The sequence below is a fragment of the Erithacus rubecula genome (assembly GCF_903797595.1).
Source record: "Erithacus rubecula genome assembly, chromosome: 11".
In the NCBI taxonomy this organism is placed as follows: domain Eukaryota; kingdom Metazoa; phylum Chordata; class Aves; order Passeriformes; family Muscicapidae; genus Erithacus; species Erithacus rubecula.
In genome coordinates, this window is record NC_136663.1 from 10,956,566 (window position 1) to 10,977,089 (window position 20,524).

Below are 20,524 nucleotides of genomic sequence, written 5' to 3' on the forward strand. Positions count from 1 at the left end.
ACAGTACTGCTTACAAGGGATTGACTGACAGCTCTGAAGATTGAGCAGCTCTATTTTACAACACCGAGTAGCACTGATCCTTCTTCTAAGTCAATAAAAAGATTCCCTAAAATCACTCTCTCCTGCAAGTTATTGAAATTGCTCCTCAGCATTAAAGTCCATGCAAGTTGAGGGAATTTTTAAAATTCATCGATTCTTCACAGGCATTTACTGAGTCCAAGGAAGCAGAATTGGACCTGTGTAGCTGGGAGCACAGGGGTAGGACCAACAAAAAGCCTTCCCAACCACATCCTCTGGAAGTCACTCAAACTTTCATGAGACAGAGCATCTTGAAATCTAGGTAGCAGATCTACACTTCCCAGACCTTTTAATCCTTAGGAAACTGTATTTTATAGCAGATGAAGATGGATAGGAAAGAGGAATAGAAAAAAATACATCAGTAAGACTCCCAGTTCTCATTCTTGATCCTGCAAAGAGTGATTCCTGAGACAAAATGCCAACATTTTTTGGGCAAGAGCAGTGTTCTGGTCCTGGCTCACAGATTAACTAATATATAGGACAGTCCAGCAATCCACCACTCATCATAACTTGAGTAGGAAAAAAGATAGGCAAGTTTTTTCCTTTGAATATTTTAAGTCATGCTATATTTTAAGTATTTTACAGCCTCTTGTGATACTTGCTTTAAAGCAGACCATTAAAGAAACTAGTTTGCACAGCCTAACCCATGCATTGAGTCTTCAAACATTCTCACAACTAAATATGGTCCCTATCCCACAGCCTGTGAATCTGGAGTGCTGACAGCAATCCAGAGTAATTATTCTTTACCCTTTGTTGACAACAGTGTTGACAGAAATGGCTTTCTATGGTGAGTGGCTTTGTCCAATTTCCTTCTTTGCTTAGATGAGTCCAGGTCATGGACATCAATCTACAGATGAGAAGAGCAGCCTTAGCTACCTCTGACACCTTGGTGGAGAGTCATTACCATCAGACTTCAGCTGAGAAGGGGCTTCATGGAGAGACTGAACAAACACAATGCTAATGGGTATGGAGAACATGGGAGGGTTTCACAGGTTGATGGTACATCCTGAATGGCTAAGAGAACAACTGTCTCCTGTTTTTTAAGCATTATACAGAAGACCATGTGAGAAAACTACATCTTCACAGCAGCTTCTCACACCAATCTCTGTTTTCTTACCTTTATGGTGACTTATAGCAGTGAAAAAAATAAAGCAAGGCATAAATCATAATTCCACTCAGAATTCATGGAGGGCCTATTCTTGCCAGGTGCTGAGCTCTCACGCCTACCAAGGACAGCTGAGAGCACAAAGCAGTGCTCAGAACTGAAACTGTGGGTGGTGGGACTGTCGTGAGAATGTGAGCTCTAGGGTGTACACTAGGGCGAAGTTCTTCACAAGGAACCAAGACTGAGTATGCACAAGCATAAAAGAATAAAGAAAAGAAAGAAGACAAAAAAGGACTACCCTAAAGAGCATTTCTAGGTCCTCACAAACTCAGTATCAGGTGTAACTATCATGCAGCTGCCATCAAGAAAGCTTTCTAAGCTGATGAAGTTCCCTGTACAACTCTGCCCATGAACTAGCACTTGATGGATTTAGTTATCAAATGGCCACAATTTTAATTGACCCTCAGTTTATCGATTTCCTTGTCTCTATGCAGAAAATGAGAGATAATTTTAAAAACTTATCTACAAGGAAGTGGAAAAATACAATTCTGGGTGAAGCTTGGACAGATGAAACCGCTGGGCCACTCTTGCCAGAGGACCCTCTGTGCTCACGCTTCAGACAGAGATGAAGGGACGCTGGCAGCAGGTCACTGCCCACCCATCCCATCAGACCAGGGGAGAAGATCCTTTGGCCAGGACCCAGGCCAAAGTTGAGCACAGAGAAGCCGCGTCCCCAGCCAGTAGCCGGCGGTGCCGGGAGCGCCCCGGGGCAGCCATCCCGGCGGGTCCGGGGCTGCCCCTCTCCGCTAAGCGGGTTCCTACGGCCCCGGCCCGCCGTACTCACCCGGTCTCCTCCTCACCGGCCTTTTCCTGCCGCTGCAGAAGCGCACTTTGCTGAAGACCCCCAGCACATGCCTCTCGCATAGGGAGCGCCCGTCCTTGCTGGGGCTGGAGCGGCGCTTGGAGGCGGACACCCGGTCGCTGTTGGACTCCCTCGCTTGCCGCTTCTGCCGGATCAGCGAGCTGGCGATAGCCGCTGCCATCGCCGCTCATGGGCCCCCCGCGCCGCTCCGCTCCGGGGTGCGCCGCCCGGGCGCGCTGGGGCCGAGCCGCCGCCGCGCCCCGCGGGGACCGGGGACGGGAACGACCCGCTTAACGCGCTGCAGCCCCGAGTCCCGATGCCGGGGAGGGCTCAGCCGGCCAGGCGGAGCAGGGCGCCCGGGCTAACAACCATGGCTGGACGCCGGACCCCGCCGCCCATGGGTCTGTCCCCGGGGAGCGCAAATCCCGGCGCGGGCGGCCGTCGGCGAGACCCCCGGCCGGGCTGGCAGCGCCGCGTAGATCCGGGAGCGACCGCCTCGCTGGCGAAGGTCCGCTGTGTCCAAAGGATAGGGGGACGCGGAGGATCCGCGGGTACCTGCGACGCGGTGCCGCTCCGCTCCGCGGGCGCAGGCGGCGGCGCTTCCTCCCTCCGGCCGCCCTCCGGCGAGGGGCTGTGGGATAAGTCAGAGACCCCTCGGCCCGCGGGCAGCCCCGGCCCCGGCGCGGTGCCTCCGAGGCGCTGCGCGGCAGGGCGCGCACATGGACGCGGCTCCGCGGCCGGGCTCAGGGAGAGCCGCGCTGCATTTCTGTTCGCACTCCTCCTCTTTCTCCTCTCCCCCCCTACCCACTCTGCTCTCAGAGAGGGCGGGAGGGGAAGGAAAAAGCAGCCACGAGAAAAAGCAGTAGGCCAGCAAACAAATTAAAAAGAAGAGGGAAAGAATTAAATCTAAAAAAAAAAAAAAAAAAAAAAAAAAAAAAAAAAAAAAAAAAAAAAAAGAAGCGCCCGGCCGCGAGTGCGGGCTCACATCGCCGCAGCTCGGCGCCCCGGGCTCACAGCGCCATAGCTGGCGCAGCTTCTCCTGCCCTGCTCGCCGCCTCTGCCCCGGCACCGGCTCTCCCCGACGGCAGCAACCCACATCGTCCGGCCGACCGGGCGGCCGCCGAGCGCTCGGCACCGGGGCGGCCCCGGGCCCGGCTGCAGCGGCGGGGACGGCGGGAGGAGCGATGCAAGGCGGGGAGGAGGTGGAGAAGAAGGGCGGGGGGGGGTGCGGCTGCCACTGCCGCTGCCGCTGCTCCGTGCGGAGCTCAGGATGCTCCGCGGTGCCGCCCGACGGCGGCGGGGCGAGGAGGAGCCGAGCCGCGCCCGCTTCCCGCCTGCATCCTCCTGTCCGACACGGGAGGGGGAGGAGAGGAGAGCTGGGGGGAGGAGAGGGGAGGGAGGGGCCGGGGAAGCCCCCCCGAACGCCCACGCTGCGCAGGGCTGTTGCCAAGGCGGCGGGGAGCCCCGCAGCCCCGCGGCGGCCGGGCAAGAGCCGGGCTCCAGGCTTCGGGCTCGGGGAGAATTGCAGCTGCTCCCGCTCGCCCTCTTCTACGCAATCCTACGTGATCGAGGTTTGGATGAGAAATATCGCGCAGGCAAAGAGAGGCAATTGCAGCTCCGCGGCGGCTCTGCCCCTCCGCCCGGGCAGATCCGCCGTCCCCGTCCGCAGCCGGGCTTCCCCGGGACCGCAGTCGTCCCGGCGGAGCCGCCTGCCACTCGTGCAGCCACCCCGGCCGCCTCCCTGGCCACTGCTGTCGGCGCCCGAGCACACAGCCTCGGCAGCCGAGCGTGTCCGTGGCTTCCCCTGCTTCTCCGTGGAAGCAGAGAAGGGACAACGCCGGCAGCCCGAGGGCTGTTCTGCCGGGGGCCGGTTACTGGGCCGGGGAGCGTGCGGGCGGTTCCAGCGGCAGTTGGCACTGCTGGGCTGCCCCCGGCCGCAGCGCTCCCGCGACATCGCCATCAGCAGGTGCTGCGCCGGCTCCCGCCTACCTCCGGCCACAAAACCGCACCGAACAAAACCGAAGGTTGAGATACATCTCTGGTGATCCAGAGAAGTAACTGCTGCTGCACGAGGATGGTGCTCTCCAGATTTCAGGTTCAAGTAACAGGTAGCGATGGGAGCTGCCAGGCTAGTTAGGTGACGAGCAAGATACCTGGGGGAGCGCACAGGCGTCGGGGTGGAGGGAGAGGGGATCTCGGCTGGGAAGAGAGGACACTGCTGCACTTTGGCGAGTAGCAATGGCAGCTCGGGATTAAGCCAGTCCTGAAGGTGTACGGGTGATACATGTTTTCAGCTGACCAGAACATTTTAGACTTCAAAATTCTAAAAATTTTCTAAATTCTTCTCCTCTAGACTTCAGCTCTAAATTATTTTAATGTATTGGGGGGAAAAGACAACTGAAACAACCACCAACCATATCCATAAAGATTAACTGGCATTACTTCCTGATTTTTAGTCTTAGTCTTTATGCATACCAAAACAAGGTGGAATCAGGTTCTCCAGGCTGTTGATCTCTTTTTAACTGCTGCCAACTTTTTTTGGGCAGATTTCACCATCCCAATCAATAACGATTTTTCTTCCCTTTCCTGTAGCTAAAATGCTTAATATTTTAATTTTCTCTATCGGATTATTTCACATGACATCAAAGAATTATTGCAGTACAAGGTACAGGCATGGCCTAAAGAAAGCTGTTTGCAATCATAGAATCACTGTCTGAACTGCCAGTGAATTATCCAAAGCTTCATCTTCAAAGGATGTGAGCCTATCTTCATATCTTCTCAAGAAAGAGGTTTTCTATCTATATATATACTTTTTTTTTTGCCTGTAGTCTTCAAGTCTCTGGTGAAAAAATTCTGGTTTATCCACCCCATATTAGATAAGTTCCAGTTATTTTGATGTGCAACTAATTTGTTTTGTTGTGTAGCTGTAAACTCAGAGCAGCAGCCCTGCACTTAAAAAATGATCCTAATCAGTGATAAAGTCGGTCACAGTATTTTTTTCCCTGATGATTTGTGATCGCAAAAGAGAATTGCTGTAACTCTTAAGAAGAAAGGCTTCTCCCAGGTCTTTCCTGCTTCTGCAGTGACTGAATTAAATTAAGCCAAAGCTTGTGAAATTGAATGTAGTGTTGCATTTGCCAACATGCAGGTCTGCCTTTATCTATAGATGGCCAAGGAGTCTATGGGGTTTGGTTCTGAACATGGGCACAGTGCCATGAGCTCCTGGTGACATTACTGACATGCACATCTGCTCTGTGCAGGTCATATCACGCCCCAACTTCACAAAACTTTCTGAAGAGCCCAAGCTTTTATAAACACCAAGCAAGCCCACAGTGGTCTTGAGCTGGATAATGGAAGGCCAACCTCATCATGCTCCTACACTGTCATTTTCACCAGTGAAATGTTACCTTTGGTGGGCTGCCAAATGAAATAGAAAAGCCTCCATGTGCTCTCATTTCTAACAATGGAAGTTCTCTCCTTCAACTTCCATTTGGGTAAACAGGGCTCAAAACATCTTCCACTTTCATCTATATCAGCTACTCCTCTTTGAGGATTGTGCAGCATACACTGTTCCAAAACCAACTAGCCTCTGTGAGAGTCACAGGCTGCTTTCCTCATTGCTACCAATGGAAACTGAATTGCTTGAGCAAACTGGGCTAATATGGCATTTTTCTTTAAAGAATATAATTTTAAAATATTTATATATAAAATAATTATTATGGCAATTTTTCTTGCATGCCTCTTCTCTCCGGGCTTCCTCCTCACTTCAGTTCCAGTCTGCAAAGCTTCACAGGGCACCCCATGAAAAATGGAATGCAATAGTAGCATCGATTCATAACATAACCAAGACAGACTGTTTTGATGACATTGGAGAGATATGCCAGTGCTCCACCTGCAGTTTGTGGAGAAAGACCCCATCTGGCACAGAGGAAAAGGCAGAGGTTCAGACTCCATGTGGCTGTTAGAGGATCAAACACTGTGCTCACTAAATATCCCTACCCCAAACATACAGGAGCCTCTGCACGACCAATATCAATATTTCAAGACACTGCCATTTTTGAGGTTTCATTCTCTTGATATATAAACTCTTCTGTCCTTAGTGCTGAGGTTTAAAACAAAGGCCTGGCTGAATTTCAGGGCTTTGGTGACTTGAGCAGAGAAGAGATCTAGAATTGCATTCCCTTACCTTCCTAAACAGAATGATCTATCTAGGTCAAAACGGAGGTTATTGGCATCTTTCCTTAGTGAAGTGCAATAATTCCCGCAGGGTTGCTAACAGAATATCCTGTTTATTTTTCATACAGCCCTCAAAAGCTGTGTTCTGTAGATTCAGTCATTAGGCATATCTCTGCTTTACTAATTCTGTACACACAGAGCTAACTACAGATACAAACATATGCAGGTTTTTTGCTGCTTTATCTGCAGAGCTACTGAAAATGCATACATGAAAATTAAGGAAGAGATTTACATTTAATACTGCTTTAAAATGTGTGTGCATGTTGCTGTAGTTGAATGGGAAAAAGAAAGACGTTCATCTCTGGCCAATAATTATGAATGGCCTAATTCACCATTTTACAGCAGCATAGCAACAGATCTCTTCCAATAGGAAGGCACTGTTGAGTTTGAAAGTCTGCATGCAGACACCTCTTAAGAATTGTACCAAATTTCCACGCTGTGTAAATTACATCTAAAATGTGCATTGTCAGAGCTGCTTATTAAGCAGAATTAAGCCCATATCCATGTTTTAATAACTTTATTCTTTACAAGGTAGCCCCTTGTTGCATGTCTAGCATAATTAAAATTCATGCAGCTTTGGCATTCCCTATTCTCTCTGCGTGGGCGGACTTACTGAAAAAAACCATGCCTGGGTAACCTGATAAAGAGAAGACAAGACCTTACTGCATTTTGCTCGGTTTCTGTGCAGGGTAATTCTGTTTACAATGCATGAGTTTGTATCTATGTTTGGATGCCTAATGAGAATTCACATGGCCACTTTAAAATATGCTATTCAGGGAGAGAGATCTGGCCCTAAAACAGCAGCAGAGTACAAGAACTGGCCGGCTTTCTGGGCTGTTCTTGCACAGCTGAGCTTAGAGCTGACTTGGCCTTTTAATAAACACAGAAAAGCCTGCATCACCTGATTGCTATATTGAAATAATTCATTTAATGGGCTCTTCACTCCCCTTTTTACCTTCAAAGATTCAATTAAACAAAATTTGCAACTCATCACAAGAAGTATTTATTAGTTTAGCTGGTGTCTTTCAAATCAGCTCCAGCCTGGGGAGAAGCTGGGCCTGTCTAGGTGTTAAAATGAGAGGCAGGTATGCAGTTGGCAGACTACATAATGAAACCACTATTGCAAAAAGCAGGCCAAAAGCAGCACCAACACCACAAAATCAACTGCAGCCTAGAAAAAGAAATAATTCTACTAGGATTTTATACATTCACGTATCTTTTTTTCCTTTTTAAGAGAAGATTTTCTACTTAGCAGGAGCTTTTATTTCTCCTTGTTGACTTGTCCCCTATATGAGGTGGAGGCAGGGCAACACAAAAAAGCTTTGCCTCACTGAAGGGAACTGTGGCTGTCTAGAAATGAAAGCATTGTGAAGCATTTTTCTTCAAGAAGCCTCCTGTATGGATGAATAGACATTTTTCTCTAGGGTTCTGGAAGCACCTGCTGGGATCATTTCCCTGAAATGCAGCCTGAAAAGGAGCAGTAGCAGGGAGCATCTCAAACTGTTCCTACATATAAAGAGAGACCTCCCTGCAGACAGGTCAGTGTCTGTCCCACATGCCAGAGCCAGACCTGGGGTTTGTTCAAGGTGGTCTCATCACAAATCTCTTTCTATCACCTCAGCCCAACAGCTCTGTTCATCAACCATTCTGTCATTGCCTCTCCCAATGGGATCAGGACATGAAATGCTGCTGTCCTTGCAGTGATGCACTTCAGTTGTGGCTTCCTGAGTGGCAGAAGTCCAAGAGAAAGAGCCTGCAAACACCTGCCCAGAGACAGCTCCCACACAGCACTTTCAGTCATAAGGGCAGTGCAGGGAGGAGGCCTTGCTGAAGGATCTCCCATCAAGGAGTAATGAAAGGATGGACACTCTGCTTGCAGGTCACCTTGTGCAAGGCACAGCCAAGAGCCCACCCTTGCTGAGCCATTTGTACACAACCAACTGCTCCAAGCTTAGAAATACCCACCTACACATCTGGAAACAAAACTCAATTATCTTCTTGCCTGTACTAGAGCTGCTGAATTTAAAAGACAGCATAGACAGCTGCCTCTCTTCCTTCCTTCCTCTCTCTACCTCCTCTTCCTCACTGGGATTCTCCCAACACCTAGCAACTCCCTGCATCCACTTCCTTAGGGATTTCTCACTCATGGCTACCTGTCAAATAGCCTTAAGCCACAGGAACTATGAGAACCCAGAAGAGGAAAGGAAGTGTGGACTTGAGATTTCACTCCAGGTTTTACATCTGCATTCACAGTGTGTTTGCAAAAAGACCACATCCCTTTTGCTTTTAATGCAGAGCAGAAGCTTGAAGTGAAATAGGTGGAATAGCCACCACCAAACAACCCCACTTGGAGCCTGAAGCTGAACACACACATCATGCCCTCCTCTGTCTCCAACAGAGACTCAGTTCCCACACCTTAGGATAGCAACACTTTAAGGAACGAGACATCTCCTACTTTTCTCCCTAGGAAACGTCAGCCATCCCCACTGTTCTTTTTAAATCCTATTTGATGACAACCTTTAGCCCATTTTGGCCTACAGTTCCAATAATTCCAGAGATGCCCAGGTCCCATGGACACTGAACTTGGTTGTGACTGGATTTACATGTAACCTGCATGAAGGTGGCATGGTCTGGGTAGAGAAGGGAGTGTAACCCATAGTGCAGCTTCAGGCCCAGGACCCCCAAACCCCTGGGCTCATGAGGTCTGAGAGGCTGCCCATACTTTTCCCTCTCCCTGGGAGGAAGGAAAACTTCTCATGTTGTAACCATGCTACCAGACATCAGTTTCAACCACAACCATTTTCGAGTGTGTTAGGAAAAGCCTTTCAATTTAAAATTTCCATCAAGCTGACTTTGCTGAAAGTCAAAGAGATCCTTCCTGATTAGATCTTGGCTGAGGCAAACCAACCCGATTATGTGATTGAGAATGATAAGAAGGAGGGAGGGAGGTGAAACCCCTATTGCTCTCCTCCAGCAGGGCGGTGGGATCATCCACTCCACAGAAGGTCAAGGCTTGGAGATTGAAAACATCCACCTCCTTCATGCACCTTTGTGGCACTGGCATAGGTCAAGAGGGGGAGAAGGGCCAGAAGCTGTCAAGAGAAATACAGACTTCCTCCAGACCTGCAAATCTGTCTATCTGCACATAATGGATTCCACCAGACCTAAAGAGCCCATGGAAAGTTCCCTGACCCTTCATACAGACTCCAAATATACAAGCCCAGGACTTGCAGCCTGAGCTAGGTCATAACTCAAATCCTTCTGGGTCACCAAAGCAATGCTTCACTGGGACAGCCTAATCCTCTGTCACTCAGCAAAGGATTCTTCCAGTTTGGAGAGCTTGGAAGAAAAGCAGAAACTCTGATAAGACCTGGTACTCCCACTGCCATCCAGCTCTGCAGTCCAGGAGTGCTGGGACATTAATCCTGCCTTAAGGATGCCTCTGAAGTTACATGCATTCAGATTGCATCTTACTTAACAAAACCTGCTTATTTCTCCTGTGTACTGCAAGGGCATATTTAACACTAAATGTAAATGTGAGATTACAGCTGTCATGCATCCAATTCTTTGAAGACTCCCTCATCCCCTGCTGACCTAAAGTGCTGGGTAAAAAGGATTTGGGTGAATGCATTGCTTCCCCCACAAACCCCTGGCTTCCAAGGACTTCCAAGCACCTCTTGCTATTTGCATTGTAATTTATTTCCCTCTCCAGCAATAAATCAACTCCTCTATCTCTCCAGCAAAATGAAATCCCATGTCCTTTTTCCCCAGACTCTCAGAGCTGCTGCAATCCAGACACCAATAAAGATATCAGTGGTCTGGAAGGAAATCTGAGTTTGCCAAGGATACAAAGACTAATGCAGTAGTAATTAATGATCACTGTAAGTCTGGTGAAAATAAACTGAACTGACACAGAAACTGAGTTCATAGAAACAAGTTTCCTTTTAACATAGCCAGATGAAATCTCTGGGGATAAATTGTGTAGTATTACTTCAAGACTTCTTTTTTCCAGAATGCAATGACTTTTCTTCCAGAAAGCCGTGAAAGCTTTTCTCAGAAAGCAGTGGCTCTGGGAAGTGGAAACCATGAGAGAGATATAGATAAGAGGAGCTTTCTGCACAGAACTGCAGCTAGGAGAGCCCAAGCCCATGAGTGCATGGATGGAGCAATAGGGAAAAAAATGAGAAATGCTCATTTGTACTGAATTTGTAGAAATACATTTGTACCCAGTGCAGCAAACACCAGTATCATGAGTAAAGATGTCTGGTTACCACACTTCAGAAGTGGCAGAACTAAAACGGTCTGAGGACTACGAATAACATGGATATAGTAAAAGACGTGAGCAGTTTGGTCTCTTGGTTGCAGTAATAGCACATCTAGCACATGGGACCACTCTTGAAAATGCTGTATTTAGCATGTTAATACCATGGCCAATGATAGTTTGATGTTGCTGAGAATCTGGCCACAAAAGACAAATGGTTGAGAGCCTCGGTATCCAAGAAAAATGACAGAGAAAACTTAGCCCTGACTGATAAATCTCTAACATCTCAGTAAGAACATTTTTGAAAGGAGGGACTGTTTCAATCCAGCAAAGTCAGAGTGAGATCTGGAGGCTCTAAGTCGAGGCAAGGCTCATGCTTATTGTTAATATCAAAGGTAATTCATTGAGAGAACAACAAGGCAAGAGTTGTGATGGATTTGCTATCATTTCACCCTAAGAGCCAACCTCTTTCAAAAACTGATGAGCTGATATCACAGTGCACAGAGTACAAGGGACCCTGAAGAAGTCACCCGTGTACTGAGCCAGCAGTACCTTCATCATCATTGACAAGGCTGGGCTGATGGTCCGATCTCTGATCAGATACCTGCAGCAATGTAAATCCCACAGCTCCCTTAGAAATGTGGCTCTCTACCCCCCTCAGCTGAGAAAGGCTACTTCTAACATCTAGTCCAAATCTCACTTAGCTACAAGTTTCTTGCCCTATTGATTATGCCTGTCACACAGAACTTACTGGGCTTGCTTGGTGTGGTCCTGACTTGAGTTATGGTGGAGACCAGACTCATAATCACAACTGGTCCCTTCTGCCTGGCTCCTGACACTCAGCAGGCATCAGTCAGTATTAGAGCTAAGAAGGACAGAAATCCACTCTGCAGAAAATCTTGCATTCAAAGTTATGTTTCTTCCCCACGTGAAATGAGAATGAGATCTTTTGGAGCTCACTATGAAATGCCAGAAGAGAAGAAAGCACACTGATCTGGTACAAAGTGGTGGTCTCACCACTGTCCAGACCAAGTCTCTGCTTTTGCAGCAGGCAGAGCATTGGCAGGAAACTTGGCACTGAAATTCCTGTGCAACACACTCTTCTGAAATAACCATTTCCTTTCTTGCATCGTTTTGATAAAGTGGCATTTTTCAAGTGAAAAAAAGCACCTTACTAATTGTTCAGCTACTCCTTCTGGATGCATCCATCACAGACTCCCAGTCTGTACCACTCATATGTGTCTCTCTGAATTACAGTGCCTGCCTTTTCTGCTCTCAGACTGCTGAAATCCCAAAGTGCCTAAAGCAGAAGATGCAATAGCTGTTCTAACCACTTTCTGTGGCTCTTCTAGGACTTTGCAAGAACAGATTTTGGACATGGGCAATCCCTTTCCCTTGCATCCTTTATTCATGACCCCTCTACAGCTGCTATCTTGGACAACAAATTCCTGTACAGTGTGATTTCTTTCTTCTTCGTTGGTCATGCTTGTCTGCCCTCCCCCCTTCATGTGTATATTCTTTTCTCACTTCAGGGACAGAGTTAGTGTCCCTTTGGTCTCCATCAGGAACAGAAAAAAACATTCCACTAAAGGGCTGCTAGAGCCTGCTACAAAGAGGTCACTGATTGGACCTGGTGTCTGGAGACTTCCTCAGTAAAACAGTGAAATTAAGCAGAGAAAGCAATGCCTTCTATGAGTCATGGAGAAAAAGGCAACAGACCCTGATTACCCATAAAGTCACAATCTAGAGCATTCCCTGCTCAATGCAGCTGGGTCCTACAGGATGAGAGGACAGGATCCCCTGAGCTTCCCTTTCTACTCCCACAGAGTAGGCTGCAAAGTTGGAAATGCTGCCCTCCCACCACCCCACAGGCACCATCAGCTGCCTCCTGTGGCACCCAGCACGATGTGGGTGTCTGTGGCTTATCCTTGCCACCTGCCCCCAGAGCTTTTACAGGAGCCCAAGGGCACTCCTGCCCCAGCACAGGGGCAAGGGGCAGCCTCCGATAACGAGAAGAGCTGGCAAGGCAGCCAGCAGCAGTCCAACAAGAGATGCTGTAGAACTGCCAAGTGTTGTCAGATGTAGGAAACTCACAATTAGAGCTTTCATCTTTCATTATGATTGAATGCTCCTGCTCTAGCCTGTTGGAAATACCATCTCCTGAGATGCTATGGGCTCACTGAAGCTCATGTAAGGTGGTATAAACCACATTTATACTACCTTGCATAAACAAGGGGCAGGGTATTAGTATTTTCTCTTGGCAGAAGCTTATACATATAACTAGCTGTGCTTGGCAATTGGAAAATACACAAGTGTGGGGTGAGGAGCCTGAATTAAAAGGTACTTAAGTGGGTACTTGAGTAATTATTGGGAGGCATCTGAAGAGACATTTTTGTCAGCAGTTAAGAACATGGCTTTGTGATGGGTACAGGTGGCAATATGGCAACAGAGATCCTCAGCACTCCATGGAGAGATGACCAGCTATCCATTAGCTGCAGAGGCGTGTTGGGATTTTCCGCCCAAAAAGCATCCTTCAGTCTTGAAAGAGGGCCAGAACAGCAAAGGGGCTGAAATCCTAATACTCTCACAGTCTCAGATTTTCTGCACCAGGGAAAATTATTTTCATGGAACTGTCTATTCCTGAGGGAGCTCTTCTGCAGAGTTAGGCCCCAGTGATGCTTCTGTCTTCCAGAGGCCCTGTTTCAGCTCCAGAGGCTCTGTATTCCTAGGCAACCTCTCATACAAAAGAAGTGAAACAAAACATGCTGGGCAGTTCCAGCCTGGAGGAGGGCTGGCTTGTGCTGCCTGTCAGTGGCTTGGACAGGATAGTTGTGATCTGGTTGCAAGGATGCTCTCTCCCCTAACTCATTTTCAGAAGCCTGATGCAAGCTTTGCTGCTCATTTGCTTGGCTATGGGAAGCCTTCTGTTTGCTAAAGATTGTCAATAATACATGTTCCTTTCTCAGTATTAAGAGGCAAATCTATTATTTCTTCAGTCCATTAGAGTAGATACTTCTAGTGCCTCTAATACCCACTTCAGCCCACCTCAAATGCTGTAAAATGTGGGGTGCAAGAAGGTGCCCTCAGATGAAAAAACTGATTTGACAGGGAAGTGACTCAGACTTTTAAGTCTGCACTGACGAAGTCGGGCACTTAGGAAATTAAGTGTGTGGATCTACCAGGGCAGTGTCTGTCTCCTCATTAAAGATGCAGGTAAAGAAGCTTGAAGACAGTAGCAGTAAAAGGAGCATATGCAACTCAAACGTGTCCTTGTGAAAGAGCATAATTCATAGACACTTCATTACCCTCAACAACTTTGAGGTCCTTGCTTATTCATCAGCAAGTCTTAGCTGCCTTGAGCTAAAAAAAGTGGGCTGGGATTATGAAAATCGACATTAACAAAACAAACTTCCAGATCTCACTGATGCTCCAGGGATCTCCCCATAAGCTCCAGCATCAGCCCCTTACACTACCAATACTCTGTGTGGGGTGTACAAGAGATCCCTGTGCATCAGGCACCAGCTCTCACCCCAGTTAAACATGACAGACTAATTCCTGCAAAGTTCCTCTTGAAAAAAAACCAGTTGGCATTAAGGAGGTAGACACCAGGCATTTTTTTCTAGAAAAGGCTACATGCTACTCCCAGCCTTCTTATTTGCACATAGATAGCTCAAGCATTTATTGCAATTCTCTCACTTTTCTTCCTTGACTCCTGGGACAATGTAGGGTCTGAAAAGCCTTCTTTCTTTTTTTAATTTATTTTATCATTTGACATGAACTCTGTCATCTTAAATTTGAACCAGCTTTCCAATTTTATGGGGGAAATAAAAATTGAAAAAACTACAGAGAATTCATAAACCCTCAGTCAAACAGGAAGTATGCCCACAACATTGTGCAGCTTCAATGAAAGCTTTTCTTCTTAAAACAAAGGATGCTCCCTTGTGTTGTCTGAAACCCTGGCACTAGAGCAATTAAGAAAGTGAAACTGACTACAAACTAAAGCAGAATGGACATGTTTCATAGATCTTCATTGCCCAGGCAGAAAGAAATGTAAACAGGGCATAAATAACAACAGTCAAAGGACAGATAAGCTGAAGGACAATGCTGGCACAAGAGGAAACAGGTAGAAACTGGCCACGAATAAATTCAGACTAGAAATTAGACATGGTTTCTAGCGATCAGAAGAGTAAGACACTTCCAACAGGACCAGTGGGTGCATTGCTGCTCTCATTCTGCTCCTTCTGTTCCAAGGAGGCTTTTTGTGCACATTTGTGAAAAAATTATGTGAGACAGCCTGGAATAACATGAGCCAAGAGACCCTTTTTCTCATCTGTAGCACCAATATTTCTGATCTTCCAAAAAATCTCTTTTTAATACTCTCAGAATGGGGAGACATTTGATGTGCATTCAGTAGGGTGTTTTATTTAACCCCTGCTAATTGATCCATCTTGAAATATATCTATACTAATAGCCTTGCACATGTAATTGATGAATTGAAGTAAGCAACAACAATTATTGAGTGGTGTTTTTTTTAGTGGTGCCATTAAATAAAGTGAAAGCAAATAGGATCCCATAAAATAGAAACGGTCTTATCTAAGAGTTGTTAGGGATGCAGTGACAGAAGTGTACTCAGTTAAGTGTTTATATTGTTACCATCATTCAGACATCAGCTCCAAAGCTTATCTAATTTGAAAGCCGCTCCTGCAGATCTTTGCTATTGATTAGTGCAGCCTGCAGAGACACCATTCTCCACAAACTCATTCCAGAACAGGGAAGATGTCAGCTCCCACATGTGGGATTCCCTGGCCAGCTAATACCCACATCTGTCTGCACAGGTCTTTTCTGCTTGCTGGATAATTTGAGGATACTCAGCATCATCTGGGAGAGAAGGATTCTGTTGCCAGGGTGAGTTGGGAACAGATGTACCCTCAGCTCTTCACCCCACATCTCCCCTGACCAAGAATGTTGGTGTCTCAGCTACTACTCAGCCTAAGTGAAACATATGTTTATGCCTGTAATTTCTGCATTGAACTGCTATAGTGCCAGTTAATGTTGTTCAGAAATGAATTGCTGCTGCATAATGTACAGAACAACAAATTCACATTAGCTACATATCACAAATCAGATAATTACCAACCAAGATATTCATATGCGTGTTCAACCTCTTATACGATGTAATAGGACATTATCAAAAAAGAGCTCACATTACAATGACAGTTTTGGCTTCTAGCACTTTGGCTTTTATTGTAATAAATTCTAATTTTCTGATTTTTATCTGCTCCTCCTCCCCTGCTCCTAGTGGCATAGGAATTATGATTATGCCAGCTCTAGAACTAGACTGCCTGCTTTTAAAGCAGTCTTTGTGCTTGATTCACAAGCACAGCACTGAAGCATTTGAGACACAAACACTGCAGATCACCCTCAATGCCAAGAGAAAGCACCAGCCTGACCACTGACCAGAAGGTCCCTCTGACTGCCACCAGACCACAGTGACCACAGGTGCATACCCTCGTCCCACACTGCTGGTTCCTCCATCCATCACATTAGGGCAATGATACTGCTTTTGTGAGCCTTCGCCACGGGAAAGCTTGCAAAGACACTTCCCTGGGGGAGAGGTGGATTTCAGGGCGGGGTTTTTCCTGTCAGGAAGGTCTCCCCTTTCGGGAGGCACCGACGCTCTTCAGCTGACACCTCTGACACCTCCCCTCTGCCGGCAGCTCAACTTCTCCGCACCTCGAGCACAGACCCCGTCAGACGCCGCTCCCCCCGTGAGGCCACACGGAGAGAGCTCGGCACAGATGCTGCAGAGCAGCCTCGGCCCCCCAGCCCCTCTCGCCCCCTCAGCAGCTCTTCCAGCCTGTTCACAGGATTCCTGTATTCCCACTGCAATAACTGACAAGGTTGCCACCTTGCTTCACCAGGGATTTATTTTTCACACCCACAATTCTTCTGCCTCCAGAACCACGAGCTCAGCAGCCCAGAGACAGGGGAAATGGAGGTGCCACCAGGCAAGCAGTAGGGACCCACTAATCCCACACTTCCCCAGGGCTGCCCCAACAAAACCATTTTCACTGGTAAGATGCTCACAGGCATCAGGGAACCCCTGTCCTTCCAGTGTGTAAAACAGGGTTTAGTCCTGCAGCCTCCATCCCGCTCTGGGGAAACACCAGGGCTTCACAAAGATGTTTTCCACTCAGATCCTTTTCCATCCTGCATAAATAAATGAGGAATCCAACTACAGCAGCATAACTAGAGCAACTGTGCCTCACAGGGTTATAGGATTGCAGCTCTCAGCACATACAATTTCAGAAAATGTCCAGGTTTTTTTATATATATGAGAAGAGTGAAAAATAGTAAAATACAATATTGCACTAAGTTATGTTCTTTTCCTACAATGAATTTTTTAAAAATGGAAATCAATAATGGGGTCACAGACCCATTTTATTTTACTTTAAATTAATCTTGTTTCTTTCCTGCATTATTTAACCCTTGAATGATTAGCCTTCAGGAAACCTCAGAAGACTGTAAACTTTCCCCTGTCTTTGGGGGGTGGGGAGAATTACAAACTATCTTGGAATATATCTCTCATGGAAAAATTGGAAAAGCAATTAGACAAAGACTTGGAAGGAACTAAAGTTCCTCAGGCTATTAATTTATTTTTGGGAGAAGGGTGGCATTTCTAATATTGGAAAAATACCTCATTTTGCCTTTAAATCCAACATTGGTTTTTGCTTGAGAGCCTCCTGGTCACTGCTGCACCGAGGCCAAAGCTTTCCCAGTTTTGTTTCCAAGGGCTCCCCTTTTGGGGAGATTAGAGGGATTAGAGCAAGTCTTTTTTTTTTTTTTTTTTTTTTTGGTTTTGCATGTGGAATAATTTGGACGAGGTATTTACAACTGAGATTGGAAGGGACTTAATTAATCCCTGTTACACTGAAGGTGTACAGGGAGAGCACTGCCACGCAAGGTGACCAGATACACCAGAACTGCTGCTGAAACCCAGCAACAATATGAGAACCACCAGTGAAATGAGAAAAAACAAAACAAAACAAGTTTGAGGTTCGTGAAGTTACAATGTTGTCCTCCTGGAGTTGAGCCACAGTTAGTGATACCGTACACAGGAACGTGCACTTTTTGTGCTGTAAGAGATGCTGGACGTTCTCAGCCAAACCCACATGGATTTAAGAAAATTAGGATAAAATTCACTGCCTACTTAAATCAGTCCAGACTGGGTGTGCACCCCCGAATTTACATTGGAAGGACACCGCTACCGACTCTTATCTTAAACTACGCCTTTCATGAAGCGCAGTTTTGCCTCTCTTTCTTTATTCCCGTCACATTCACGACCTGCGAGCGCTCGGCCCAGAGGCCGCGATCCCTAGCGGCAAACGCGAACCCCATGGCGGCGCTCCCCTCACGACCGCGCTCCCCTTAGGGCGGCGCTCCCCCCATGGCGGTGCTCCTCTCATAGCGCTCCCCCCATGGCGGCGCTCCCTTCACGACCGCGCTCCCCTCATGGCGCTCCCCTCACGGCCGCGCTCCCCCCATGGCGGCGCTCCCCTCACGGCCGCGCTCCCCTCATGGCGCTCACCTCACGGCACGGCGGCTGCGGAGCGGCAGCGCCGCCTAGCGGAGCCCGCTCTGCGCCCGCCGCACCGGCACCGGCACCGGCACCGGCACCGGGGGAAAGGCGGCGGGTAAAACGAAATAAACAAAAGATAATCAGAGAGAGGTAAGGGCGGAAAGGAAAATGTATAAAAGGAAGGAGGAAAAAGGAAAGAAGAAAGGAGAGAAACAAAGGAGAGGGAAAGGGAAGAAAAAAGGGAAGAAAAAGAAAGGAGAGAAGAGAGAAGAGAGACGAGAGAAAGAGAAGAGAAGAGAAGAGAAGAGAAGAGAAGAGAAGAGAAGAGAAGAGAAGAGAAGAGAAGAGAAGAGAAGAGAAGAGAAGAGAAGAGAAGAGAAGAGAAGAGAAGAGAAAAGAAGAAAAGAGAAGAGAAGAGAAAGGAAGAGAAGAGAAGAGAAGAGAAGAGAAGAGAAGAGAAGAGAAGAGAAGAGAAGAGAAGAGAAGAAGAGAAGGAAACAGGAAGAAAAAAGGAAGAAAAAGGGGAAAGAAAAGGGGAAAAAGAAAAAGAAGAAAAAAAAGAAGGAAAAAAGCATGGGGGGAAGGGGAAGAAATAAGGAAGAAAGAATAAAGGGGAAGGGGGGAAAGGGTCAAAAAATGGGCGGGGAAGAGGGGAAAAATAAAAGAAATTAAAAACGAAAAAGAAAGAAGCAAACTAAACACAGACTTTTTTTTTTTTTCAAGGACCTGAGAGGTCTGTATTAATAAATCAGGACTTGTGCACACAGCAGCCGCCTCACAAGGCGCAGCGGGAGCGCTCCCCTTGCACAGGTGCTGAGCCGGGCATTCCCCGTTCCCACAAGCACCAAAGCTTCCCTAGGACACTGTACCGGGGACCGGGGCTTGCTGCAGCCTCAGCTGGAGGCAAACGGAGCTGCTGGCAGCCCGAGATGCTCCTCTGAGCAGCAGCGTTTAGAGGCAGGGGCCGGAGCCGCCGGGGCAGCTCCCACCCGCTGCCCGCAGCCTCCGGCGCGTCTGTGCCACAAAACAGCGACAACATGTGGGGCTCAAGGGTGGGGCTGTCTGCTCGGCAGGAATGTAAAATACATCCTTTCGGCTCACGCTCGGAAAAACAGCGTGGCGTAGAAATGTGTGGAAGCAGAGGGATGCTCAGCGCGCAGAGAGGATGGGGCGGCGGGGTTTGGCCGCACAGGGCAGTGCTGGCGCCCTGTAGCTGCCGGGAGCGCCGTGTACCCGCGGCAGCACTGCCACCTGCTGCCCGGCGACACGCTCACCGTGACACGCTCACAGTGACACGCTCACCGAGACACGCTCACCGAGACACGCTCACCGCGACACGCTCACCGTGACACGCTCACCGTGACACGCTCACCGAGACACGCTCACCGCGACACGCTCACAGTGACACGCTCACCGAGACACGCTCACTGTGACACGCTCACAGTGACACGCTCACCGCGACACGCTCACAGTGACACGCTCACCGCGACACGCTCACCGAGACACGCTCACCGCGACACGCTCACCGTGACACGCTCACCGTGACACGCTCACCGAGACACGCTCACTGTGACACGCTCACAGTGACACGCTCACTGTGACACGCTCACAGTGACACGCTCACCGCGACACGCTCACAGTGACACGCTCACAGTGACACGCTCACCGAGACACGCTCACGGCGACACGCTCACAGTGACACGCTCACCGCGACACGCTCACCGCGACACGCTCACAGTGACACGCTCACCGCGACACGCTCACCGAGACACGCTCACCGTGACACGCTCACAGTGACACGCTCACGGCGACACGCTCACCGTGACACGCTCACCGAGACACGCTCACCGCGACACGCTCACCGAGACACGCTCACAGTGACACGCTCACCGTGACACGCTCACCGAGACACGCTCACCGAGACACGCTCACCGCGACACGCTCACCGCGACACGCTCACCGAGACGCTCAACGAGACACACTCGCAGTGACACGCTCACCGTGACACGCTCACCGCGATACGCTCACAGCGACACGCTCACCGAGACACGCTCACCACGACACGCTCACCAAGACACGCTCACCGAGACACGCTTACCGCGACACGCTCACCGCAACACGCTCACCGAGACACGCTCACCGAGACACGCTCACGGTGACACGCTCACCGAGACACGCTCACCGTGACATGCTCACCGAGACACGCTCACAGTGACACGCTCACCGTGACACGCTCACCGCGACACGCTCACCGCGACACGCTCACAGTGACACGCTCACCGAGACACGCTCACCGCGACACGCTCACCGCGACACGCTCACAGTGACACGCTCACAGTGACACGCTTACCGCGACACGCTCACGGCGACATGCTCACAGTGACACGCTCACAGTGACACGCT

At 48.5% G+C, this 20,524-nt stretch overlaps 1 protein-coding gene across 6 annotated transcripts in view; it reads right to left on the reverse strand.

Annotated features, from left to right (window-relative positions):
- Positions 1–20,524, reverse strand: part of FGF12 (fibroblast growth factor 12) — a 234,912-nt gene that overhangs the window by 94,793 nt on the left and 119,595 nt on the right. The window contains exon 1 of one of the 6 annotated variants that reach the window (XM_079315466.1): positions 2,028–2,953. The exons of 4 other annotated variants lie outside the window; for them this stretch is intronic. In XM_079315466.1, coding sequence (XP_079171592.1) covers positions 2,028–2,226 — 199 coding nt within the window. In that variant the 5' untranslated portion in view covers positions 2,227–2,953. Of the gene's footprint in view, positions 1–825; positions 850–2,027; positions 2,954–20,524 lie in introns of those variants that run through there. One more of the 6 variants, XM_079315471.1, reaches the window with a different exon arrangement.